Genomic DNA, 27683 nt, shown 5'->3' with positions numbered 1-27683 from the left:
TTGGCATACAGATGTTCATAGTATCCTTTCATAGTGCTTTTTATTTCAGCAGTGTCCATAATAATGTCCCCTCTTTCATTTCTGGTTTTAGTTATTTGTATCTTCTCCATTTTTCTTTGTCAGTCTAGCTAAAGGATTGCCAATGCTACTGTTCTTTTCAAAGAACCAACTTTTGGTTTTGTTGATGCCATTGCAGTTTTTTTTTCTATTTCACTTATCTCTTCCCTTATCTTTGTTATTTCTTTCCCTCTGCTTGCTTTGGGTTTAGTTTGCTCTTCTTTTTCTAGTTCTTCCAGCTTTGACGTTAGCTGTCTGATTTGAAATTTTTCTTCTTTATAAATGTAAGCATTTGTAGTTATAAATTTCTTCTCAGCAGTGTCTTTGCTGCATGCCATAAGTTTTGATATCTATATTTTCATTTTTATTCATATCACTATATTTCCTTTTTTGACTTGTTATTTTATCTTTAACCCATGATATTTAACAGTATGTTATTTAATATCCATACCTTTGTGAATTCTTCATTTCTTCTCTGTTACTGATTTCTAGCTTCATTCTGTTGTGGTTAGAGAATATGTATCAAAAATTTTCTGTATTTCAAAATTTATTGATACTTCTTTTGTGACTTAACATATGGTCTATGCTAGAGAATGATCCATGTGCACTCAAGATAGTGTGTATTCTATTTTTATTGCTTGAAGTGTTCTGTATATGTCTGTTAGGTCGAGTTGGTTCACAGTCTCATATTGTTCAAGTCTTGTATTTCTTTATTAATCTTCTGACTGGATGTTTTATCCATTATTGACAGTGGTATATTAAGGTCTCCCAATTTCTCCCTTTAAATCTCTTAGTATTTCCTTATTATATATCAGGGGCTCTACTGTTATGTGCATATATATTCATTATTGTTAAATGTTTTTGGTGGATTTTCCCCTTTATTGGTATGTAATAACCATCTTTGTCCCTCATAACTGTTCTTGACTTAAAGTCTATTTATCTGATATTAGTATACCATCTCTCTTTTGGTTACTCTTTGCATGATATATTTTTTCCATCATTTCACTTTCAGTCTACTTGTTTTGTTTATAGTGAGACTCTTGTAGACAGCATATTTTGGGTCATGCTTTTTTTTTTATCCATTCTCCCAATGACTGCCTTTTTACTGGAGAATTTATTCCATTTACATTTAAAGTCACTACTGATAGTGTGGTATATTCTTCTGCCATTTAGGTACTTAGCCTTTATATGCCTTATAACTTTTTTGTGCCTCAATTCTTCTGTTAATGCCTACTTTTGTATATATTTGATTTTTTGTTTTGTACCATACTGAATACCTTCTCTTTTCTATCTGAATATCCTTTTCATCTGTGTTCCTTGTAGCTACCATGGTATTAAAAGTTAACATTTTAAATATGTAACAATCATATTTGGTTTGATACCAACTTAACTTCAACAGCACACACATGTACATTTCTTATACCCTATTGTCTCCCAACCTCTTTTATGCACTTGTTACCACTTATATCTTTGTGCATTGTATGTCCAAAACCATAGATTTGTCATAATTTTCTATGAATTTGCATTTTAGCACCTGTCAGAAGTAAGAAGTGGAGCTACATATCAAATAATACAATATGATAATCTGATATTTCTAATTACTCAGGTCTTTATTCTTTACCACTGGTCTTTATTACTTTATGCCAGTATGAACCTGTCTAGAGTCCTTTCCTTTTCACTCTAAAGAACTCCTTTTGGTTTTTCTTGGAGGACACTCCTAGTGGTAATGAATTCCCTCAGCTTTTGCTGATCTGAGAATGTCTTAATCTTTCCCTCATTTTTGGAAGATAGTTTCACTGGATATAAAATTCTTGGTTGGCAGTTGTTTTCCTTCAGCACTTTCAGTATTTCAACCCACTGCCTTCTTGCCACTATGGTTTTTGATGAAAAAAATCAAGACTCAATCTAATTAGGATGCCCTTCTATGTAACATGTTGCTTTTCTTTTGCAGCTTGCAGAATTCTTTCCTTGTCCTTTGCATTTGATAGTGTGATCAATATATGATGGGGTCTGTTTTTATTCATGTTTATCGTACTTGGTGTTCTCTCAGCATCTTGCATGTGCATATTCACATCTTTTGTTAAGTTTGAGAAGTTCTCTGTCATTATTTCTTTGAATATTCTTTCTGCCCCTTTCTCTCTTTATTCTCTTTCTGAGATGTCCATAATGCTTGTATGATATACTTGATGGTGTCCTAAAGGTGTATTTTCACTTTTTGTAATTATACTTTCTTTTTGCCCCTTGGCCTGATTCATTTCCAATGTTTTGTCTTTGAATTCACTGTTTTTCTTCCAGCTACAGTCTGCTCTTAAAACCCTCCTGAGAATTTTTCATTTCAGTTACTGTCTTCAGCTCCAGTTGTTCTGTTTGGTTCCTTTTTAAAACTTCTATATCTTTACTAAGATTCCATATTGCCTGTTCACTTTTTTTTCCTGATATCCTTTGTATTTTCTTAATCTCCTTGTACACTTTTTTTCTTTCTTTTGTTTTTTACATGGGCAGGCACTGGGAACTGAACCTGGGTCTCCAGCATGGCAGGCGAGAACTCTGTCACTGAGCCACCATTGCCCGTCCTCATTGTACACTTTTAAGGTAGCTTTTTTTAAGGGCTTTGTTTGGTATATCCACATTCAGGTGTCCTTCACTGGCATTTTCTAGATTTTTCTACTCTTCTTTTAGGTGGAACATCATTTCCTGTTTCTTCATTTGTTTTGTACTCTTGTTGCACAGTGGATGTTTTAATATTTTAAAATGTTGACTCTGGTTAACATTTATTCTTTGATATGTCTGTTCTCTGATTTAATAACAAATCAGAGAACAAGCTGCTGATAGAACAGAGATTTTCTTGAGTGTCAGCCCTCATATCAGAAAGGTCTGCCCGTATTGAATGCAGTGAGCAGGGGTTTTCCTGTCCTGAGCGTGTGTGTTGTCCTGAGCTTTTGCTTGTTACTTGTTTTACATGAGTTTGATTGTCCCCTCTGTTTCCCAGGAGGCATAACTCCTTCTCCTGGGTGTTTGGAGCTGGCAAACTTTTGGCCCAGACTGTCCACCTCTATAGTTTCTTGTATTCCTTTCATTATCTCAAGCTGCTTTTGCCCAGAGGGCAAATCCTGGAAAGAGGGGCATGCTAGAAGGGACCTTCCCAAGTCAGTCTTTCCCAGCTGTAACAGGTCCAGGGATCCATGAAAGGGACACAGACTCTGCCAGAGGGTACACAGCTCCAGTGTACCCTTGGGAGTGGATCAGAAAAGGAACCAAGAGAGTTTCTTCCATGGCTTCCCAAAGCTGAGCTTTCTTGGCCCAACACAGTCTTTTGACTGACAGTCCCGACAGCCCTCAGGAAGCGTAGGGTCTTTAAGTCTCCTTTATAGTGGACTTTGTCCAACACAAGTTGAATCAGGCCACCACTGCCTTTGTCCATGGTGGGTTCAGTGGCCACCCTTAGAGCTATGCCCCTAGTGATTTGAATTCACTAATCAAAAGTCATGATCCGTGGTCAGCTGTGCCCTCTCTTGGTCGCAAGGTAAAGGATATTTACATCTCTTCCTTTCACTTGTGAGCTAGCTAGGGACAGGACACCATGGCAGCTTCCTGAAAAAATGGAGGATGAGCATCAGTAGCTGCTGTGTGCAGAGTACAATTTACTGCTCTTCCCCATAATTTATCAGACTCTTCCTCTCTTCCCTAGATGCTGTACAGTATTCTTCTGTCCTCTAGAGTTTCAAAATAATTGTTTCAAACAGTTCCTGTTTATTATCGCTCTGGCAGAAAGTTGAATTCTGGCACCCCCACTCCACCATCTTCACTTGCTATTCATTTTTTTTTCTAATTTTGCAGGATTCTTAGAGCAGTGATTTTCAACCTTCTGTCTTCATATATTTAAGGCAGTATAAATTTCCCTCACAAGGATCATAATTTTAAATTCATCCCACATGTTTAGTAGCTTCTAAGTTTAGTATCACCCAGCAAAAATATTTATTAACTTCCATCATAATTTCTACATTAAAGAAATTGTTCATTTATAAGTATATCACTTCTCTTTAGGTTTTCAGTTTGATGAATTTCGACAATTGTATAGAGTCACATAATCATATCACAATCAAGATATGGAATATTTCCATCAACTTCAAAAATTACCTCTCCTATACCCCAGTGCCAAGCAACCACTGATCTTTTTGTCACTATACTTTTGTCATTACTAGAATTTCCTATTAAAGAAATCAGTCAGTTTCTTGTATATTTTAGGACTCATAAATATTGTTATAATATTTAGTACTGTTTTGTTGCTGAATACTATGTCATTGTATGGATATACCACTGCATGTTTATCTATTTTATCAGTTATTGGACACTAGACTTGTTTCCAGTTAAGGCTATTAAGAAAAATGCTGCTATGGATTCATGTCTTTATGTGAACATATGGTTTAATTTCTGCTGGTTAAACTCCTAGGAGTGGCATCAGTAGGTTATGCGGTAATTGTATGATCTTATCAGAAACTACCAAACTCTGTTTCTACATGAGTTTCTTTTAGAATATGCCTTTTAAATGGAGAATATATTCCTTTATATTTAACACAATTTCTGATAAGAAAGGACTTATTTCTGCCATTTTGTTCTTTATGTCATATAATTTTTTTTCCTAAATTTCTCCATTACTGCCTTTTTTTATCATTAATTGATTTTTTCTAGTGTAACATTTAATTCCATTCTTGTTTCTTTTTTAATGCAGTTTTATTTAAATACATTCACATACTATACAATCCATCTGAGGTGTACAAACAGTGGCTTTTATCATAATTACAGGGTTGTGCACTCATCAGCACAATCAATTTTAAAACTTTTTTTTTTTTACGTGGGAAAAAAAAAGGAAGTGAACCCAGGTCTCCGGCATGGCAGGCAAGAACTCTGCCTATGAATCACCATTGCCCACCCTTAGAACATTTTATTACAAAGAAAAACCTCATTCCTTAGAGTAACCTCTTAATCACTCTATCCTTTCCCAGCCCTATATAACCACTAATCTAATTCTATCTCTAAAGTTTTATGTATGTTTAAAGAATACTAGAATATTACTGTTAGCTACACAGTCCATAGTTTGCATTAGGTGTAATTTTTCCATATACTACCTGTGCTGGTTTGAAAGGATGTATGTACCCTACAAAAGCCATGTTTTAATCCTAATCCCATTTTGTAAAGGGAGCCGTTTCTTCTAATCCCTATTCAGTACTGTATGTTTGAAACTGTAATTAGATTATCTCCCTGGAGATGTGAATTATCAAGAGTGGTTGTTAAACTGGATTAGGTGGAGATGTGTCTCCACCCATTTGGGTGGGTCTTGATTAGTTTACTGGAATCCTATAAAAGAGGAGACATTTTGAAGAATGAGAAGATTCTGAGAGAGCAGAACGATGCGGCCACAAGAAGCAGAGTCCACCAGCCAGTGACCTTTGGAGATGAAGAAGGAAAATGCCTCCCGAGGAGTTTCATGAAACAGGAAGCCAGGAGAGAAAGCTAGCAGATGATGCTGTGTTTGCCATGTCCCTTTCCAGATGAGAGAGAAACCCTGACCATGTTTGCCATGTGCTATCTCACTTGAGAAACCTTGAGCTTCATCAGCCTTCCTGAACCAAGGTATCTCTCCTTGGGTGCCTTAGATTGGACATTTCTATAGACTTGCTTTAATTGGAACACTTTCTTGGCCTTAAAACTGTAGATTAACAACTTATTAAATTCCCCATTTTAAAAGCTGTTCTGTTTCTGGTATATTGCATTCTGGCAGCTAGCAAACTAGAACACCACCCTATTACTAACTCTTAAACTAGTGACATATATTCGCTATAGTTAATGAAAGAACATTCTTAATATTTGTGCAGTTCACCACAGACATTGTCAAACACAGAGGTCACTATGTTATACAGTTCCATGTTTTATCTTCTAGTGTTTTCCTCCTAGTAGAAAACACCTAAAACTGAACCTTTCATCCACATTCACATGCATAATTCAGTATTATTAATTATGCTCACAATAATGTGCTACCATTTTGTCTAATTCCAAACATTTACAATAAACCTAAATAGAAATTATCCACAAATTGAGTATCAACTCTCCATTCTCTTCTCCCATTCTATCTCCTGGTAACCTGTATTCTAGATACTAAATATATGAGTTTGCTTATTATAAACAGTTCATATGAAGGCTATCATATAATAAACAGTCATGTTTATATATATATATATATATAAAACGCTATATACATCTATTATATGTATATACCACATTTTCCTTATCCATTCATCAGTTAATTGACACTTGGGTCGCTTCTCTCTTTTGACAGTTGTCAATAATGGTGCTATGAACATTAGCGTGCAAATGTCTGTTGAGTGTAAGCCTAGTAGGGTTGCTGGGTCATATGGCAATTGTATACTTAGCTTCCTGAGGAACTGTCAGAAACAGCAGCTGTACCATTTTACATTCCTACAAGCAGTGAATGAGTGTTCCTTTCTCCACATCCTCTCCAATACTTGTACTTTCTATTTTTTTAAACTATATGTGAAATATCACATTGTGGTTTTGAACTGTGTTTCCATAAATAGCTAGTGATGTTGAGCATCTTTCATTGTTTTTTGGCCATTTGCATTTCCTGTTTGGAAGAAAGTGTTCAAATCTTTTCTCCATTTTAAAATTAGGTTGTTTGTCTTTTTATTATTGAAATAAAATTATTTTATTTTATTGTGGAGTTTTAGGAATTTTTAATATAATCTGGATATGTGGTTTCCAAATATTTTTTTCACATTGGTTAGGCTGCCTTTTCACTTTTGTGACAAAGAATTTTGATGCACAGAAGTTAATTAATTTTGAGGAGATCCTGTTTATCTATTTTTTTTCTTTTGTTGCTTGTGATTTGAATGTAAAGCCTAAGAAACCATCTTCTACCACAAGATGTTGAAGATGCTTTCCTAGATTTTCTTCCAGGACTTTTTTATGGTTCTGGTTCTTATATTTAGGTCTTTGGCCTATTTTGTAACTAATTGAGTTAGTTTTTGTATAAGGGGTCCTCTTTCATTCTTTTGTATATAAATATCCAGTTCTGCAAGCACCATTTTTTTAAGAAACTCTTCTGTCACGGTTGGGTAGACTTGGCAGCCTTGTCAAAAATCAGTTGGCCATAGATGTGAGGGTCTGTTTCTGAACTCTCAATTAGATTTCATTGGTCAGTATATTATCTTTATGCTAATAACATGCTCTTTTGACCATTGTAGCTTTGTAATATGTTTTAAATTAGGAAGTGTGAGTCCTCCAGTCTTTTTCTTTTTCAAGATGTTTCTAGCTATCCAGGGCCCCTGAGCCTTCTAAATAAATTTGATAATTGGCTTTTCCAATTCATCAAAGTAGGCTATTAAAATTTTGATTAGAATTGCATTAAACATGTAAATCGCTCTCAGTAGAATTGACATCTTAATGATATATAGTCTTCCAAGCCATGGACAGGGAATGTATTCCCATTTACCTAGGTCTTCTCTGATTTCTTTCAGCAGTATTTTGTAGTTTTCTGTGCACAATTTCTTTACATCCTTGGTTAGATTTATTCCCAGATATTTGTTTCTTTTAGTTGCTATTTTGATTTCTTCTTCTGCATTTTCCCTCCTTGTGTATATAAATACTACTTATTTGGGGGGATTGATCTTGTACCCTGTCACTTTGCTGAATTCATTTATTTGCTCTAAGAGCTTTGTTGTGGATTTTTCAGGATTTTCTATGTATTAGATGATATCATCTATAAATAGGGAAAGTTTTACTTCTTTCCAGTTTTGATGGCTTTTATTTCTTTTTCTTGCCTAATTGCACTTGCTAGAACTCCTGAAACAATGTTGAATAACAGTGGGAACAGTGGGCATACATGTCTTGTTCCGGTTCTTAGAGGGAGAACTTTCCGTCTTTATAATTGATTACAGTATTAGCTGTGGGCTTTTTATATATGCCCTTAATCATGTTGGGGAAGCTTCCTTCTATTCCTATCTTTCACAGTGTTTTTATAAAAAAAAGATACTGGAGTTTTTCAAATGCTTTTTCTGCTCCAATTGAGATGATCATGTGTGTTTTCCTTGCATTTTGTTAATATGGTGTATTACATTAATTGATTTTCTTGTGTTGAATCACTCTTGCATACCTAGTATATAACCCACTTGATCATAGTATACAATTCTTTTGATGTGTTGTGGCATTCAATTTTCAAGTACTGTTTTGAGGGTTTTTGCATGTATGTTTATTAGAGAAATTGGTCTGTAATATTCTTTTCTTATAGTATCTTTATCTGACTTTGGTGTTAGGGTAATATTGGCTTCATAGAATAACTTAGATAGTGTTCCCTACTCTCCAATTTTTTTGAAAACTTTGACAAGGATTGCTATTATTTCTTGGAATAATTGTTGGAATTCACCTGAGAAGCCAACTGGTCCTGGGCTCTTCTTTGGTGGCTGTTTTTTTTATAACCGATTCAATGTCTTTATTTATTTATTTTCCTCCATTCTCACCATTTCCCTTAGGGGACTCTGCAAATATTTTCTTATTCACTATTCAAATCAAATCGCTCTGGGATTTATCTGGTAATCACTCTGGACAAACCTACAAAATTTCATGCCCTATGCAAGGTTCCAAGTACTATAGTGTTCGATTAAACTGTCCTCATAATTATATTAGGAAATGCACTAGTCAAAATATTGATTTTGTACAAATGAACATTTTTGCTTGTCTCACACATATGTTAAAGTTTTAAAATATTAATTACCATCTATTTTCAATACCCTGAATTATTGACATTCCTTTGTTCTTCCTCATGCAGAAATATTTTTAAATTTTCACATTTAGTCGCTATCATTATACACTCTAGGCATTCCTAGATTATACCATCTCAGTCTTTATTGTCTATCCTTCCTTCTGATTTCTTTTTTGCCCCAAGGCCTATTCCCTCTGTCATTCTCACATTCAGCTTCATTCAGCGTTCTAACATTATTGCATTATAGTTAGGTAGTATTGTGCTATCCAATTTTTACAATCAGTCCTGTTGCACAATCTGTATCCCTTCAGCTCCAAATTATCCAAAATCTACCCTATTTCTATCTCCTGATGGCCTTCGTTACCAACTGAAATTCTCCAAGTTCATTCACTAATGTCAGTTCATATCAGTGACACTATACAGCATTTGTCCTTTTGTTTCTGGCTAATTACACTCAGCATAATGTCCTTAAGGTCCATCCATGTTGTTACATGCTCCATGACTATGTTCTGTCTTACAGCTGCATAATATTCCATCGTATGTATATACCACAGCTTGTTTAGCCACTCATTTGTTGATGGACATTTGGTCTGTTTCCATCTCTCGGCAATTGTAAATAATGCTGATATAAACACTGGTGTGCAAATGTCCACTTGTGTCCTTGCCCTCATGTCCTCTGAGGAGATACGTAGCAATGGTATTGCTGGATCATATGGCAATTCTACACTTAGCTTCCTGAGGAAGCACCAAACTGCCTTCCACAGTGGTTCTACCATTTGACCTTCCCACCAACAGTGGATAAGTGTGCCTCTTTCTCCACATCCTTTCTAGCCCTGTCATTTTCTGTTTTATTGATAATGGCTATTCTTGTGGGTGTGAGATGATACCTCATTGTGGTTTTGATTTGCACTTCCCTAATAGCTAGGGAAGTTGAGCATCTTTTCATGTGCCTTTTGGCCATTTGTATTTCCTCTTCTGAGAAGTGTCTGTTCACATCTTTTGCCCATTTTGTAATTGGGTTGGCTGTCTTTTTGCTATTGAGTTGAACAATCTCTTTATAAAATCTGGATACTAGACCTTTATCTGACATATTGTTTCCAAATATTGTCTCCCATTGTGTAGGCTGTCTTTTTACTTTCTTGACAAAGATCTTTGATGCACAGAAGTGTTTAATTTTGAGGAGTTCCCATTTATTTATTTCTTCAATGCTCATGCTTTGGGTATAAGGTCTAGGAAATTGCCTCCTATTATAAGATTAATAAGATATCTCCCTGCATTTTCTTCTAAAAATTTTATGGTCTTAGATCTAATGTTTAGGTCTTTGATCTATTTTGAGTTAATTTTTGTATAGGGTGTGAGATATGGATCCTCTTTCATTCTTTTACGTGTGGATATCCAGTTGGCTAGGCACCATTTATTGAAGAGGCTGTTCTGTCCCGGGTGAGTTGGCTTGACTGCCTTATCAAAAATCAATTGTCCATAGATGAGAGGGTCTATATCTGAACACTCTATTTGATTCCATTAGTCAATGTATCTATCTTTATGCCAGTACCATGCTGTTTTGACCACTGTAGCTTCATAATATGCCTTAAAGTCAGGTAAAAGGAGACCTCCAACTTCATTTTTCTTTCTCAGGATACTTTAAGCTATTCAGGGCACCCTGCCCTTCCAGATAAATTTGCTTATTGGTTTTTCTATTTATGAAAAATAAGTTTTTGGAATTTTAATTGGTATTGTATTGAATATATAAATCAATTTAGGTAGAATTGACATCTTAACTATATTTAGTCTTCCAATTCATGAGCATGGTATGCTCTTCCATTTATTTAGGTCTTCTGTGATTTCTTTTGACAATTTCTTGTACGATCCTTTGTATAGGTATTTTTTCTCTTTAGTTAAATTTATTCCTAGATATTTTATTCTTTTGGTTGCAATTGTAAATGGATTTTTTTTTTATTGATTTCCCCTTCAGATTGTTCATTACTAGTGTATAGAAATACTACAGATTTTTGAGTGTTGATCTTGTAACCTGCCACTTTGCTGTACTCATTTAGTAGCTCTAGTTAGTTTTGCTATGGATTTTTCAGAGTTTTCGACATATAGTATCATCTGCAAACAGTGGGAATTTTACTTCTTCCTTTCCAATTTTGATGCCTTGCATTTCTTTTTCTTGTCTAATTGCTCTGGCTAGAACTTCCAACACAATGTTGAATAACAATGGTGAAAGTGGACATCCTTGTCGTGTTCCTGATCTTAGGGGGAAAGTTTTCAGTTTTTCCCCATTGAGGATGATATTAGCTGTGAGTTTTTCATATATTCCCTTTATTATGTTGAGGAAGTTCCCTTCTATTCCTATCCTTTGAAGTGTTTTCAACAAGAAAGGATGTTGAATTTTGTCAAATGCTTTTTCTGCATCAATCGAGATGATAATGTGGTTTTTCTGCTTTGATTTGTTGATGTGGTGTATTACATTAATTGATTTTCTTATGTTGAACCATTCTTGCATTCCTGGGATGAATCCTACTTGGTCATGGTGTACAATTCTTTTAATGTGCTGCTGGATTCTATTTGCAAGAATTTTGTTGAGGATTTTTGCATCTATATTTATTAGAGGGATTGGTCTGTAGTTTCTTTTCTTGTAATATGTTTGTCTGGCTTTGGTATGGGGGTCATGTTGGCTTCGTAGAATGAGTTTGGTAGCTTTCCCTCCTCTTCAATTTTTTTGAAGAGTTTGAGTAGAATTGGTAAACTAATTCTGAATGTTTGGCAAAATTCACATATGAATCCATCTGGTCCTGGACTTTTCTTTTTGGGGAGCTTCTTAATGACCAATTCAACTTCTTTACTTGTGATTGATTTGTTGAAGTCGTCTATTTCTTCTCGAGTCTATGTTGTTGTTCATGCCTTTCTAGGAAGTTGTCCATTTCATCTGTATTGTCTAGTTTATTAGCATAAAGTTGTTCATTGTATCCTCTCATTACTTCCTATATTTCTTTGGGGTCAGTGGTTATGTCTCCTTTTCCATTTCTGATTTTATTTATTTGCCTCCTCTCTCTTCTTTTTGTCAACCTTGCTAAGGGTCCACCAATCTTATTGATTTTCTCATAGAACCAACTTCTGGTTTTATTGATTTTCTCGATTGTTTTCATGTTCTCAATTTCATCTCTAATCTTCATTATTTCTTTTCTTTTGCTTGCTTTGGGGTTAATTTGCTGTTCTTTCTCTAGTTCTTCCAAATGGACATTTTATTCCTCCATTTTTGCTCTTTCTTCTTTTTTGATATAGGCATTTAAGGCAATAAATTTCCCTCTTAGCACTGCCTTTGCTGCATCCCATAAGTTTTGATGTGTTGTGTTTTCATTTTCATTTGCCTTGAGATAGTTACTGATTTCTCTTGTAATTTCTTCCCTGACCCACTGGTTGTTTAAGAGTGTGTTGTTGACCCCACCATATATTTGTGAATTTTCTGGCACTCTGCCTATTATTGATTTCCAGCTTCATCACCTCATGATCTGAGAAAGTGTTTTGTATGATTTCAATCTTTTTAAGTTTATTGAGGCTTGCTTTGTGACACAGAATATGGTCTATCCTTGATAATGACCTGTGAACACTTGAGAAAAAGGTGTATCCTGCTGTTGTGGGATGTACTGTTCTATATATGTGTTAAGTCTTGCTCATTTATTATATTATTCAAATTCTCTGTTTCTTTATTGATCCTCTGTCTAGATGTTCTGTCCATTGATGAGAGTAGGGAATTGGAGACTCCAACTATTATAGTAAATGTGTCTGTTTCTCTTTTTTGGTGTTTGCCTCATGTATTTTGGAGCATTCTGGTTCAGTGCATAAATATTTATGATTGTTATGTCTTTTTGTTGAATTGTTCCTTCTATTAATACATAGTATCCTTCTTTGTCTCTTTTAACTGTTTTACATTTGAAGTCTAATTTGTTGGATATTAGTATAGCTGCTCTTGCTCTTTTCTGATTGTTATATGCATGAAATATCTTTTCCCAAGCTTTCACTTTCAACCTATGTCTATCCTTGGGTCTAAGATGCATTTCCTGTAGACAGCATATAGATGGGTCCTGTTTTTTAATCCATTCTGCCAGTCTATGTCTTTTGATTGAGGAGGTTAATCCATTAACATTTAATGTTATTACTATACAGGCAGTACTTTCTTCTACCATTTTGCCTTTTTGATTTTATATGTCATATCTAATTTTTCTTCTTTTTACCTTTACTGATAGCCTTCATTCTCCATACTTCTCTCTCCTCTCTTTTCTTATCTGTCTCTAGTCCTCCCTTTAGTATTTCTTGCAGAGCCAGTCTCTTGGTCACAAATTCTCTCAGCAAATTTTTGTCTGCAAATATTTTGATTTCCCCCTCATTTCTGAAGGACAGTTTTGCTGGATATAGAATTCCTTGTTGGCAGTTTTTCTCTTTTAGTATCTTAAATATATCCTCCCACTCTCTTCTCATCTCCATGGTTTCAGCTGAGAAATCTACACATAGTCTTATTGGGCTTCCCTTGAGTGTGATGGATTGTTTTTCTCTTGCTGCTTTCAAGATTCTCTCTTTCTCTTTGACATCTGACATTCTGATTAATAACTGTCTTGGAGTACATCTGTTTGGATTGATTCTGTTTGGGGTGTGCTGCACTTCTTGGATCTGTAATTTTAAGTCTTTCATTAGAGTTGGGAAATTTTCAGTGATAATTTCTTCCATTAGTTTTTCTCCTCCTTTTCCCTTCTCTTCTCCTTCTGGGACACCCAGAACACCTATATTCCTGTGCTTCATGCTGTCATTCTATTCCCTGAGTCCCTGCTCATATTTTCCCATTCTTTTCCCTATGTTTTCTTTGGCTTGTCGGATTTCAGATGTCCCATCTTCCAGTTCACTAATACTATCTTCTGCCTCTTGAAATCTGACATTGTAGGTTTCCATTGTTTTTTTAATCTCTTCTACTGTGCCTTTCATTCCCATAAGTTCCGTGATTTGTTTTTTCAGACTTCCGATTTCTTCTTTTGTTCATTCCTTGCCTTCTTTATATCTTCCCTCAATTTGTTGATTTGATTTTTGATGAGGTTTTCCATGTTTGTTCGAACATTCTGAATTAATTGTTTCAACTCCTGTATCTCATTTGAATTGTTGGTTTGTTCCTTTGACTGGGCCATTTCTTCAATTTTCCTAGTATGAGTCATTATTCTTTTCTAGTGTCTAGGCATTTAATTACCTTAATTAGTTTATTCTGGAGAATGATTTCACTTTTTTTTCCCTAGGATTTTCATGCTGGATGACTTTGTTGTCTATCTGTTCTTTGACATTCAATTCAGTTTATTCTAGTCCTCTAGTTTATGTTTTGTTTAATAGATCAGAATTTTTCAGTTCTTGTTTTTTTTTCTTTCTTGCCCCGCCTGTATGGTACCTCCCCCCTGCCCCCACTTCGGAGGGTCTACTTAGGTATTATAGACCCCTGTCAGGGTTTCCCAGACCCAACTGTTCCCCTCTCAGGAGGAAAGAGTCACCTGCATCAGTTTTCCCTGAGGGGAGACCCAGCAGATTGAAAGACTTTCCTATGAAGTCTCTGGACTCTGTGTTTTTCGTATCCTGCCTAGTATGTGGCCCTTTTCTGCCTGCAAATCCCACCAGCATCAGGTGATGCAGTACCTTTAACTTCAGCAGACTCTCCCTGCTGGGGGTGTGTTGGAGACAGAGGAGAGGGTGTAGGCTGGCTCTAATCGCTTCACTTTTCCAGACCCTGGGGTCTGAATTCCTTGAGGGAGGGATTCCACCTGAGCTAAGCCCCACCCCTCTCCTGGGGAAGGCATAGGCTCCAGACAAGCTCTCAAACAAGCTCAATTCTGCTTATGCCTGGGGCAGTGGAACCCAAGAAGCATTGCAGCTGTATCCAAAGAGTAATCAAGCTGTAGAAACACAGCTACAAAGGAGAAAAAGAAAAATTCTTTTCAGAGCAGGACCCCTCGGGTTTGCCAATCAAGAGCTTAAGTTGGTACGTTGCTCTGTGTATCTCCAGGTCCTAGGTGCCCCCTCCTTTCCCGCAGGGCCCAGACCTTTTCAGATCCAAGAAAACCTCTTTTTTCTTTTTCTGTCAACCCCACACCCTCTGCACTGCGGCAAAATCTAGCAACCTCGAAGTTCAGCTGAGCTGAAGGCCTATTTTTAGTAGTCAGAATTTGTTAATTAATTCCACACTTGGAGTTTTGTTGTGCTCAGCCCCTGCTGCTAGTCAAGTCCCTTTCCTTTAGCCTCTGGGAAGCAGCCTGTGGGGGAGGGGTGTTGGCTGCTGTGGCTTGGGGAAGTCACGGTTCTGGGGGGGATTGCAGCCAGTTCACCTGGTCCAGATTGGGGTATGCTGTCTGTCCAGTCACTGACGTGGCCCCAGCAGTTGTTCTGTACTGTTCCTGGCTATTTACTAGCTGCTCTGGAGGACAAACTAAATCCCACCCCTTGCTAAGCCACCATCTTGGCTCCTCTCAACCTTAGTATTTCTTACAGTCCAGGACTGCTGGCAATGAAGTCTTGCTCAGTTTTTTTTTTTTTTTTTTGCATCTAAACACATCTTTATTTTACTTAGAATATTTTTGCCTAGCATACAATTCTAGGTTTACAGTTATTTTCTTTCAGCACTTTAAAGATATCATGCTATTTTTTCTGGCTTCCTTAATTTCTTTTACAAATCCAGCTGTTAGACATTGTTGCTCCTTTCAAAGATAAGTGTCTTTTTTTCTCTGGATGCTCTTAAAGTGTTCTTTTAGTATTGGATTTTCATCAGGTTTATTATGATATGCCCAGGTATCACTTTTTTTCTATTTATCATGCTTGAGGTTTGTAGTGTTTTACAATCTGTGCTATGTGTTTGATGTCAGTTTAGGGAATTTATCAGGCATTATCTCTTCAGAGATTGCTTCTCCCCAGTTCTTTCTTTACTTTTTTTTTCTAGATATCAATGCCATCTATGTAGACATTTTTTACCATTTCCCATATATGTTTCATATTTATTGTTTTGAATCCATTTTTCTCTCAGCTGCAATCTGGGTATTATCTACTGACTTATCTTTTAGTTTAGTTACCCCCTTCAACTATTTTCAGTTTGTTATTAAAACTTCAGTTGAGTTTTCAACTTCAGTAAATGAAAATTTTTTATTTATATACTGTTTCCACTTGATTTTTTTTATTGATTCAAATTTGGGGATGATTTTCATTAGGTTGTTGTCTTTTTCTAACATAGTATTTACAGTTATTTTAACCCCACATACCTGGATCACATGTTGGTATGTTTTTATTATCTGCCTTATCTTTTCCTCCCATATATCAGTATGTCTTATACCTTTTAATTGAATTCTAAATATTGTATTAAAAATACTGTAGATGTTTTAGATGTCATCACCCCCCTGAGAGGTAAATAGTTTATTTTAGCTTTAAGCCTCTGGTTAGATAGGAACAGATCACTTTGTACTGATTTAGTCCTTGTAAGTCCTGATTTTTTTTTTTTTTTTGAGAGGTGGGGTGGGATGCTGCATAGCCTGAGAATTGAACCCAGGTCTCCCATATGGAAAGTAGGCATTCTGCCAGTGAACCACCCATGCACTCCCGATCTATTTTTTTTTCACCCAGCCTTATTCTTCGGGTATAACTCTCCAGAAATCTCATTTGAACACTTAGGATTATTTCCCAGACCTTCTTGCCCTAGGAGGGTCATGATCTCCCCAGCAGAGAATTCTCTGTTTAACCTCTTGGCCTCTTGAGGATGATTGTGTGTTCAGCTTGTTAAACTTTCACCTGTGCCTCTTAGGAATTGGCAAATGCTTTGAAGGGTACAGCAACATAGGACAAGTTCCTCAATTTATTTTCAATCCCTAAAGCAGAAGTCAGCAAATATTTTCCATAAAGGGCTTTATAGTAAATGTATCATGCAAGTAAAATTATTGGGTCCCGCCCTCCAAAATTAATAATATGGGATTTGTATTGCATGCTGACCCCATGACCAAAATTTGTCCTTATTTCAGGTGACCTGGAGGATTACTTGTTGCAAAATGAAAAATGCGTTTACTCATGTATTGTCGCATTTTCCATCGAGGTTATGGGAAACAGAATGAACATTACCTTCTGGTTCAACAATGAGGCGTATCATTCACCATCATTATCCCTGGCGCTATTAGACAATATTATTTTTAGGACACTTTCTGGACCTGATGCTTCCATTACAGTCTCCAACAAACCTCAGCCTCAACAGACTACTACTAAAAGAGAGCAAGGGTGTGTATAATTTTTAATTGGTAGTAATCTTTATGCTTTAGAATAGTCTCTTCTCCCCTATCCGATCACAAAAATAGCCATTGTTAGAAATGAATATTTCCCACTTTATGTTTTACTGACCTGTCCCCTTTATTCACTCTTTTATAGACCACAACTTGGAATCCAGGTAGCCCTGAATTTGTTTTTTGGCATGAGTATTTTGGTCAGTGGATTTTGTCTCCTCACAGTGTCTGAAAGAACCACTAAGGCAAAGCATATCCAGTATGTGAGTGGGGTCTATGCCATTAATTTCTGGGTCTCTGCTCTGTTGTGGGATTTCGCCATCTTCTTCGTTTCCTGCTGCTTACTATTGGTGAGTGTTAGACAAAATGTCTTGAGGGCTCAGACCCCTCAGACAAAATGTCAGAAAAATTCTATTTGGATAATAAAATCTAAATCTAAATCTCTCAACAAAAATGAAAATTCTTTAGCTCACTGTGCTAGAGAATACATTGCAGAAGTCTCAGTGAAATTTCTCTCTGTTACATTCTTTCTTTTAAATATAATGTTCTTATCTGTGAAACAGAACTAGCATCTGGCTTCCTTGGTCACTGATATGTACTAGCTCCAAAGCTGTTATAAATGAGAAAGAGAAAGAAATATAACTTGTCACATTAGATGACCAGTGTCATACTACACAAAGAAAAATGTTTTAAAAAATATTTTTTATCTTGCCCCTAGTGTTTCCCCATCTTCTCGTCTGTTGTGTTCATTAATTATTCAAGGGATATTCATGCTCATCTTCTCTGGTTTCTAGTTTCCCTCAAGTGAATTTTTAAATTTTATGCCACAGACCATTTGACTGTGTATGTGCATGTATGCATATAAACCTTTTGGAATGAAAGTAATAGATAAACAGTCTTCAGTAAACAGCAGGAATTTTTTTGGTCTGTTTATGCTTGTTGCTTTCTTCTCCTTTTCCAAATCTCGTGCCATCCCCTCTGTGGCCACACCCCTATCTGTATCAAAGAAAGGGTAAATGAGATACTGCTGTGAAAGTTAAAACAAACCCAATTCTTACCTGAAGTGAGTTGCACTGAGCTCCCAAAGTCATTAGGAAACTATGATCATTGCCTGTGGGACTCTAGGGTTGGGAAGTTATAACTTACGATTCTTAGAAAGAACTGGGATCCTACCTGTTGGAACAGAGAAAGGATTAGAGGTTGGGAGTGATAAGTGGAGCACTTCATGTATACAGAGAGCTCCAAGGTAGATAAGAGCATGATGTTTTTCCTGCTGTGACATGCACTGCTGTGATCAAAAAGCTCAGTGATACTCTTCCGTTTGCAGTCAGGAAGAGCAGGGGCAAACCACTAACCCTGTGAGAGTCACTGTTCACATCTATCATCACAGACACAGGAGAACTAATGCAGGTGTTGCCTTTGGGTCCATGATCTCCTTCCCCCATTCTCTACCAGCACTTCCACCCATCCGTCCCCATGGACTTACATACTTAGTACGGACGTGGGGTCAATCTGTAAAAAATTCTAAACAAACACCCCTAAATCTTTCAATTATCTATCTTGCCTTAGCAACAATCAAAAGCTTGATATACTGTTTGCGTATTAACATTCATTTCTAAAAATTTCCTAATTTTCAAAGTCATCTCTGGATGATGGGGTTTCCAAAAAACTCAAGATTTAATTTCTAAGCAGCTCAAAAATGTGTTCATACCTTAATACTACTTTTCTCAGAAAACATACTGTAAATTATTTCAGTCATTTAAATATGTCAAATCATGCTTTATGTTACGGCATGTAGTTGATTTTGGGAAATGTGTATTTGACAAGACTGTGTGTCCTGTTATTATTGGGGGCAATGTTCTGTATTTGTCATTGTATGCCATTAGGTCAGTTTTGTTTATTATGTTATAGATCTTTATTGCTGCTGATATTTTGCCTACTTGTCTGTCAAATTTTGATAGAATTTGAAATTTATTTTATATAGTTTGCTTTATATTATTTATACATTCGTGCTTGCGAATATTATATATAAATATTTATATTATTTATATATAATATAATATTATATATAATTTGGTAGAATTTGAAATTTACTTTATATAGTTTGCTTTATATTATTTATACATTCGTGCTTGTGAATATTATATTATATATAAATAATATAATATTTAGAATTGCATTTTCCTGATAGTTTGACCTCATTTTTGCTATATTATTTCCACTGATGCGTCTTCTTACCTTAAAATATATTTTGTTTGGTTATAGTGTAGATACTCTGGTTTTCTTTGATTACTGTTTTTCCATCCTTGAACATTCAGTCTTTGGGTCCTTATATGTAAAATGTCTCTTGTAAATATTTATAGTTAGAATTAGTTTTTTTGTGTGTGTGTATTTATCCAGATTGATAATCTTAGTCTTATGAATGAACTACTTGGGCTGTTTGTATTTTAGGAAGTACTGATATTTTGAGTTTATCTTATTCTTTTCCTATTTGAATAAACTATTTTATGTTTCTCTTTCTCCTTTTTTCTTACCCACTATTAATCTGTGTGTCATGTATTCTTTTACTTTTCTTTTAGTGGCTCTCCTAAAGATTAGGATTTTAGTATGCATACTTGATTAATTACTGTTAGTGCAAATTATTGCTTTGATCATTTTTCTGATAGTGCTTAGACCTTAAGTCCTAGCATTCTAATTTTCCTTTCCCATCCTTTGCATTAATTTGATCAAGCATTTTAATTCTACAGCTATATTAAATTCAAAAGCTATCATTGTTTTTTTACAGTAAATGTTCATTTACATTTTCCCACCTGAAATCTTTTCTAGTATTATTATTACTATTTTCTGCAATTGTATCTGGAATAATTTTTCCTCTGTCTGGATACTTTTCTCTATTTCTTTTATGGACTGTTTGATAGCAAAAAAAAACTTACATATTTTGTTTGTATGAAAATTCCTTCATTTGTTTCTCTTTTGAAGTATATTTTGCTAGGTATTTTCCCCCCTTTCACTTTAATGCTGTCATTCCACTGTGTTCTGGCTTCCATCATTTCCACTGATAAATCAGCTGTTATTCTTTTTTTTATTGCTTTGAAAGTAATGTCTTTTTCCTCTCACTATTTTCTTTTAAGATTTACTATTTGAATTAGGTTTTCAGCATTATTCTTATATTATGCCTCAACTTAATTGCATTTATCCTACTTGAGGTGTTCAGAGCTTCCTCAATCTGAGAGTTATAGTCTCTTACTAGTTTGGAAAATTTGGCCATTTTTCTCATCCATTCATCTACTTCATCTTCTTTCTCTTCTTGATCTCTGATTCAAATTATGGTTATTGTTTCCTTTCATTGTATTCTAACATGTCTCTAATCCTATTTTTGTGTATTCCATTTTTTTTCATTATGCATTTCTTTGGATATTTTCTATTGCTCTCTTCTCCAGTTTGCCAACTTTGTCTTATGTGGTGTCAACTCTCCTGTTATACTCATCTAATGGGTTCTTATTTTAAGGTTTATGTGTTTTAGATATATAATTTGCAGTTAATACTTTTCCAGCATTCAAATTATCTTGTCAAATTCTTCATCTGTAAACCTATGTGCTCTACTTTTCTATTTTCTTAAACATATTAATCATAGTTTTTTCAATATTCTTATCAATAAGTTCATATCTGGAACACTTCTGAATGTGTTTTTACTTTTTCTCTTAATTTTTAGGCATGTTGTCTTTTGTCACATCATGTAATTTTGTTGAGTGCCAGACATTGAAATTAAAATGTTATAAAGTATCCAGATTATATTTTTGTCCTCTGGAGAGGCTTAAGACATTCCTCTGTTGGGAAAGGAGTGGCTAATTATCTAATTAGGACTTATACTTGGTGAAAGCTGTGTTTTAGCCACTTTTATTCTCAATTTGTTAGTGGCTGCTGTTCCCCTCCCCAGCAAGCACCATAAGGGAAGCTTTCTCAGGGTATCTGATGTGGCTCACTTATTACCACATTTTAAAGTCTTAAATCATGTGGGTTATTTCTACTAAGTACAGTGTAATTGTATAGAAAATACTGAAAAAAAATCTAGATATACAGACTACACTTGGTTATCAAGATGTTTGAAAATTGGAAAAACTAGTAAACACAAAGAGAAAGCCTAATTAGTCCTACTAATTCTGAGAGACACTGAATCTAAAATTAAGATGGCTTTACTGTGAGTTTGAATACAAATGATAACCAATTTTAAGCAAATGTTTCCAGAGTATTGAAGAAAATAGTTCTTGGCTCATTTTTAATGCAAGCTTAATAGTAATTTTAAAAGCCTGATAAAAAGATATTTTAAGGAAAGGAAAACTAAAGGCTAAAATCATGAACATAATAAAAAATCCTTGGAAATATATTATCAAGTTAATACAGCATATAAGAAGAATAATATATTATGAGGAAGTTTGATTTATTCTGCAATATAAAGTTGATTGAACAAGTTATAACAAATCTTTTTAATTTTTGACATTAATAAACTAATGGAGAAAAATCGTGGGATCAACTAACTAGGTAGGAAAAATAGTTTGCTAAATTTCTCATCAACTTACAGAAATCTCTCTAAATAAAAAGAGATAAAAATGCCATTTTCTGATAAAGAATATTTAAAATTTAGAAAGAAACTATGGAAAATATCACATTTAACGGTGAAATATTGAAAGCATTCTCTGTGATATTTAGAACCAGAGAAGAATGCTTGATATCTTCACTTCAGTTTAGCATTGTGCTGGAATTCCTGTCCAGAATTTTAAGGCAAGAAAAAGAAATACATTTTAAAAGGCTCAGAACAAAAAATAAAACTATCTTTATTCTCTATGAACGATTGTTTATATAAAAAAATTCAGAGAATTTTGAGATATATTAAGAAATAATCAATGGGTTAAGCAATATTAAAAACAATAAGTTAGCTAAGGCAACATACTAGGCATTAGTGTCCCAGTTTTTAAAACAGTAGGAAGGTATTGGCTCACTGTTTTGAGGCTAGAAGTCCAAAAGTGAGGAATCATCAAGGTGATGTTTTCTGCCCAAAGACTGTGGCATTCTGAGGCTAGCTGCGGGTGTTCCTTGGACCCTTGGTTTTACTATCACATGGCAACATACATGGTGATGTCTTCTTTCTCTTCTGAGTTCCTAGAATTCTTTCTTCTGGCTTTTTCTTTGACTTTCTCCTTCTGTGTCTGAATTTTTTTCTGCTTCTAAGGACTCCAGTAATTTGGAGTAAAGGCCAAACTGATTCAGTGGTCACACCATAACAAAAATAACATCTTCAAAAGGTCCTATTTACAATATTAAGATAATATTAAGAAAACATTTTCTTTCTGGGGTACATAATTCAATGTACCATAGCCACCAAACTATAAAACATTATTAAAAAGAATTAAAGAATACCTAAATTCATATTCATTTTGTGGATTGGAAGACTCAATCTTGTAAAGAGATAATTTCCTCTAATTTAGTTTATAGAGTCAATGAATTTAGTTTATAGAGTCAATGCAAACTCAATCAGTATCCCAACAGATTTCTGTGTGTGTGTGTGTGTGTGTGTGTGTGTGTGTATCAGTTGATAAGAATACTGTAAATTTTTTATGGAAATATCGGAGCCAAGAATAGCCAATTAATATTGAAGAAGAAAAAGGCAGATTTAAAGGCTTTTTTTTTTTACATTATGGTAATTAAGACATGGTATTGGGAAAAGGTAGACAAATAGTACAAGGGAAAAGAATACAGATCTACTCCAAAGTAGATAGTTGATTTATAGCAGAGATCATACTACAAGAATTAGGGAAAGATAGTTTTTTTAATACATGGGTTTGGGATTACAAGATATCCTTCAATATAAAATGGAACTTAATCTCTTTGTCATATCATACAAAAATCAATTCCAGGTAGATTGTAGAATTTATGTGAAGGAAAAACTAATATAATGACTAGAAGATATTAAAGGAGAATAACTCCTTGGCCTTGGAATAGGAAGAGATTTCTCAAGCAGGACACAGAAAGCACTAAGAATGAAAGAAAAAATCAATAAATTGGTCTGCATTAAACTAAGAACCTCCATTAAGACAATTAGGAGCCAAGCCAGGGACTGGGAGAATATAACTGTATAATATAGATAATGGATAAATTGCTCATATCTAATATATACATATAAATAATGAAGACAGATAAAGAAAAAAAAGTAGTTTGAATTGGCATGTCATAAAAGAAGATAACCAAATGTCCTAAAAACATATAGAAAAGCATTCAATTCCATCAAGTGTGAAGGAAATACAAATTAAAATCATAATGACATACTGTGGTAGAAATAATGGAGCTCCAGAGATGTCCCTATCCAAATCCCCAGAATTTGTGACAGCATTACCTTCCATTGCAAAAGGGACTTGGCAAATGTGATTTAGTTAAGGATCTTGCAGTGAGATTTTCCTGCATTATCCAGATGGGCCCTATCTAATCATAGGTGTCCTTATAAATGTGAACAAGAGAGGAAGGAGTACCACAGTCAAAGATTTGAAAGTTGTAAGCTTTTGGCTTTGAAGATGATGGAAGGGGTTATGAACCAAGGAATGCAAACAGCCTCTAGAGGCTGAAAGAGCCAAGAAATGAATTCACACTAGAACCTCCAGAAGTAATGCAACCTTGCTGACACTTTGGTTTTAGCCTGTTGAGACCATTTCAAATTTCTGACCTCCAGAATTGTAAGGTCTTAAATTTGTGTTGTATTAAGCCATTAAGTTTGTGGTAATTTGTTACAGCAGCCATAGGAAACTAATACATATACTGATACATACCCACCAGAATGGCTAAAATAAAGACTAAAATCTGAATTATTATGAGAATATAAAACAGTGGGAGCTATCATTACTATTGGTGGGAATGTTAATTGGTCCAATCACTATGGAAAACATTGACACTTTCTTCTAAATTTGAGTATTTTTGACCAGATATACCACTTTGCTATACATTTACCCAATGGAAAAGCTCGCACATGTTCATCAACAAACATGTACAAGAATGTTTTTAAGAAGGCTATTCATAATTATAAACACTAGAAATAATCCAAATATTCATCAAACTAAAATAGACACATAAATATGATATAGTAATACACTGGAATACTAAACAGCAATGGAAATGAATTACCACTCTAGGTAACAGTGTGAATGAATCTCACAAATATAATGCCAAGCAAAAGGAAACTAGATATGAAGAAAGGCATGCTATACAGTTCTATTGTTTATGTTTATGCATAGTTATGTAGTAATTTATAGCATAGAATTGGTAATATTTAGAGATGGTTTTGCTAAAACCATAAAGAAAGGAAGGAAAATGATTATTTTGTAAGTGAGGATAGTGGGTAATTTCACAGAAGACGAAGATTTCATGCCTTGAGTGGCATTAGGTTATGGAGTGTATTGTTTCTTGGCCTGTGTGGTAGTTTCACAACAATGTTTTGTGATAACTCATTGAACTGAACATACATATTCTGTACATTTCTGAATGTGTGTTCTATTTACAAATAAGATTTTAAATTGTCATCTAAAATAGCTGATAGGTGCTTTTGTTTATGAACTAATTTGGGAGGAAATCTACATTTTTACAATGTTGAGTCTTCCTGTACAAAACTTATCATGTTATAATCGGTGACATACCTAAACATTATAACTCTTTTAGCAAAAAAGTTGTCTGGGTCAACTCAACCTCTTATCTGAGTAGCTGACTGTATTTATTCCATTATACTTGAGGTTGAAAGTCTCTTATAACAGAAACAAAGCAGCCATCTCTGTAGCACCCAAATATTTTTATCTAATTTATGCTCATTTCTTTGTTGTTTTCATGTATACCATTGAAAAGCCTCAGTTATAAACCGTATAGAGGCTATTCTCAGATTAACCCTACTATACACTTTTCAAGGATCCTGCTATATAATCATTTCATAATTTAAAATAGACAATCCTGGAGTTTTGAATAACTACAATTAACAACTGATAAGATGCTAGAGTTCTTGAAATTATTTTTCCTTAACAGCTCTGTAGGGTCTCTCTTTCCTTACTTAGTCCCCTCTTGCTTTGGGTTTCCTTGTGTAATTCTCAGCTGGAACCAGAAGAAGGGTCTTGAGTGACTGAGATAGTGGGGAGCGGGAATGGGGGCGCAGATTAGGGTCAGCAGGCAGAATCTGGAAATGGAGAGCAGTGAAAGGTGAGTATCGCAGTTCACAGAGGCCAGAATGAAAATACTTAGAAAACTTCGTTTCCTAGTTGGTGATCTGATTTTTGAAAATATGGAGGATGGCTTTATAAGGGGTTGGGGGAAAGTGAGAGAAAGGACGCACTTTGATATTGATCAAGAAGAACAAAATAAAACCATTCCAGGTAGGAGAAAAAACCAGAAAGGGAAGTAGAATTGTTCTGCTTACTGTTGAGGAAGACTTGGAAGTGCCTCACATTTTGACCTTACCTCTGTACTCTCTGTCTCAGGTGGTGTTCTGGTTGTCCAGTTTGGATGTAATGGTCAAGGATTACCACTTTCTGGGCACAATGATGATCTTCATGCTGTTTGGCTGGTCTGTCATTCCTTTCACGTACCTGATGAGTTTCCTGTTTTCTAGTAGCACCAGCGCCTATGTCAAGCTCGTCCTGTTGAACTACTGTTCAGGCATTTTCAGTATATTAATTGATTTTATTTTAAACTCAAATAAGGGTAAGGGTCCCATAAAATTTCCCCTTCCACCGGGCTTACTGTAAATAAATAAGGAGGAATGGTTTAAAGAAAAGAACACTAGAAAGTTGTTATGCTCTAAGTTTCTAGGAAAAAACATAATGCTAGTTAACAATCTCTTATTAAGTGCCGTTCATAAATGCTAGTTAACAATCTCTTATTAAGTGCCGTTCATATTCTAGACATTAAGTTGGGTGCAATGTAGAACAAAGTATGCCACTAACATTATCACTAAACCAATCCCTTTGCTCCTAGGCCTTGTTTGTTCAGGATTTGTAGAATGTTTATCTTTTCGTTGTCCTCTGATTATGAGATTTAAGGAGTGATTGATTAGGTTAGCAATTATCACAAATAGAATATCCTAACAAGACAGATTGCTGACACTCCTTTGTCAAATCACCTTATAAACATTCATTTGATCTGTGTTAAGTAATTCATACATGCCTGGTCTTGCAAAGACCCAGATGACCATGTCCGGACCTTAGGCTTTGGCTTTCCACAAAGGATTCTCTGAATTAGCTGAAGACTGACTTTTAGTACTCCTTGTATATATTTTCAAGGGGAAATATTATGCCTTATCATAAAGAATTGATCCCTAAATACAAGAGTAACAAACGTGTAGGAGGAGCTAGGCTTGTTTCGAATTGGTCATATCACTGTCAGTCTGCCTCTCTATTACTTTTCAGTTGCTACTTTGCCAAAGTACCACAGATCTATTCTCTTACAGCTCTGTAAGTCAAAAGTCTGACAAGAGTCTCAATGGTCTAAAATCAAGGTGTCTGTAGGGCTGCATCCGTTTTTGGAAGGATCCATTTTCTTGCTTGTTTGGATTACTGGCAGATTCAGTTCTTTGAAGTTGAAAATTGGAAATCCCTGACTCCTTGCTGGCTGACATCTAAAGACCCAGCCTAGCTTCTAGAGGTCATTATATTCCCTGACTCACAGCCCCTTCCCTTCAACCTCAAAGACAGCAAAAATAGGTTGAGTCCTTCTCATATCTCATTTCTCTGACCCACCCTTCTTCCTCCTTCTTCTGCTTTCATGGACACGTGATTAGATTGGGTCCACCTGGATAATCCAGGATAATCTTGCCCCCTCAAGGTCCTTAACCTTAATTTATTTTTGCAAAGTTCCTTCTTCCTTGTAAAGTAACATATATATGGGTTCCAGGCATTAGGGCATGGGCATCTTTGAGGGGCTGTTAGTCTGTCTATCACAGTCTTTATATGCGATAATATATCTATTATTGATAGATTCTTCACCCTATCTTCTCCACTAAGTAATTATATTTTACATTCTCTCTCATCTATATTTTCTTTCTAAATTTATCCTCTGTCAGTAACCTAGGCATATTCTCTTTCTCACCAACTTTTGTTCTTCCTCACCAATATTAATTTATTCTTATTTTCCCAGTGAAGGTCATTTCGCAGAGTGGGCTGAAAATTCAGCCATCCTCTATAGTCTAATTTTTCTCTGTAAGTAAGCAACCTACAAAACCTACTGACTTTCCCATAGGCAAATATTGTATCCATTTCTGAAATTCAAGGTTCAAATAACAATTTATTCCTTTCCAGTTTGTTTAGGTCCTTCTCTTTGGCTCCTTCATTAGAAAGAATTCAGTATTGATTTGAGATATAGCTTCTATAAAATCTCCAGTTTTGAGTAAAAACATATAGGGAAGATGATTTAAGGAATATGCGTGTTTTCTGTCACATATTCTGAATTCTGTTCTATAGGTGAGAACTTTGTCCCCTGCTGTGATTCTTAGATTTTCTTCCATTCTTACAAGTTAAGGGTTAAAGTAAAAATGTGGGTAAGCAATAGTGTTATAT

The 27683-nt window shown here is 35.1% G+C and overlaps 1 protein-coding gene across 6 annotated transcripts in view; it reads left to right on the top strand.

Moving 5' to 3' along the window:
• LOC143667404 (phospholipid-transporting ATPase ABCA3-like) overlaps nt 1-27683 on the top strand; it is a 287971-nt gene that overhangs the window by 179686 nt on the left and 80602 nt on the right. For all 6 annotated transcript variants that reach the window (XM_077141597.1, XM_077141598.1, XM_077141594.1 and 3 more), the window contains 3 exons: nt 16858-17107; nt 17255-17459; nt 25611-25833. In XM_077141597.1, coding sequence (XP_076997712.1) covers nt 16858-17107; nt 17255-17459; nt 25611-25833 — 678 coding nt within the window. The remainder of the gene's footprint in view (nt 1-16857; nt 17108-17254; nt 17460-25610; nt 25834-27683) is intronic.

The sequence above is a fragment of the Tamandua tetradactyla genome, chromosome 23, assembly GCF_023851605.1.
Source record: "Tamandua tetradactyla isolate mTamTet1 chromosome 23, mTamTet1.pri, whole genome shotgun sequence".
NCBI lineage: Eukaryota > Metazoa > Chordata > Mammalia > Pilosa > Myrmecophagidae > Tamandua > Tamandua tetradactyla.
Note: the sequence above shows the minus strand (reverse complement) of the source record. Positions and strands in the feature narration are given on the sequence as shown.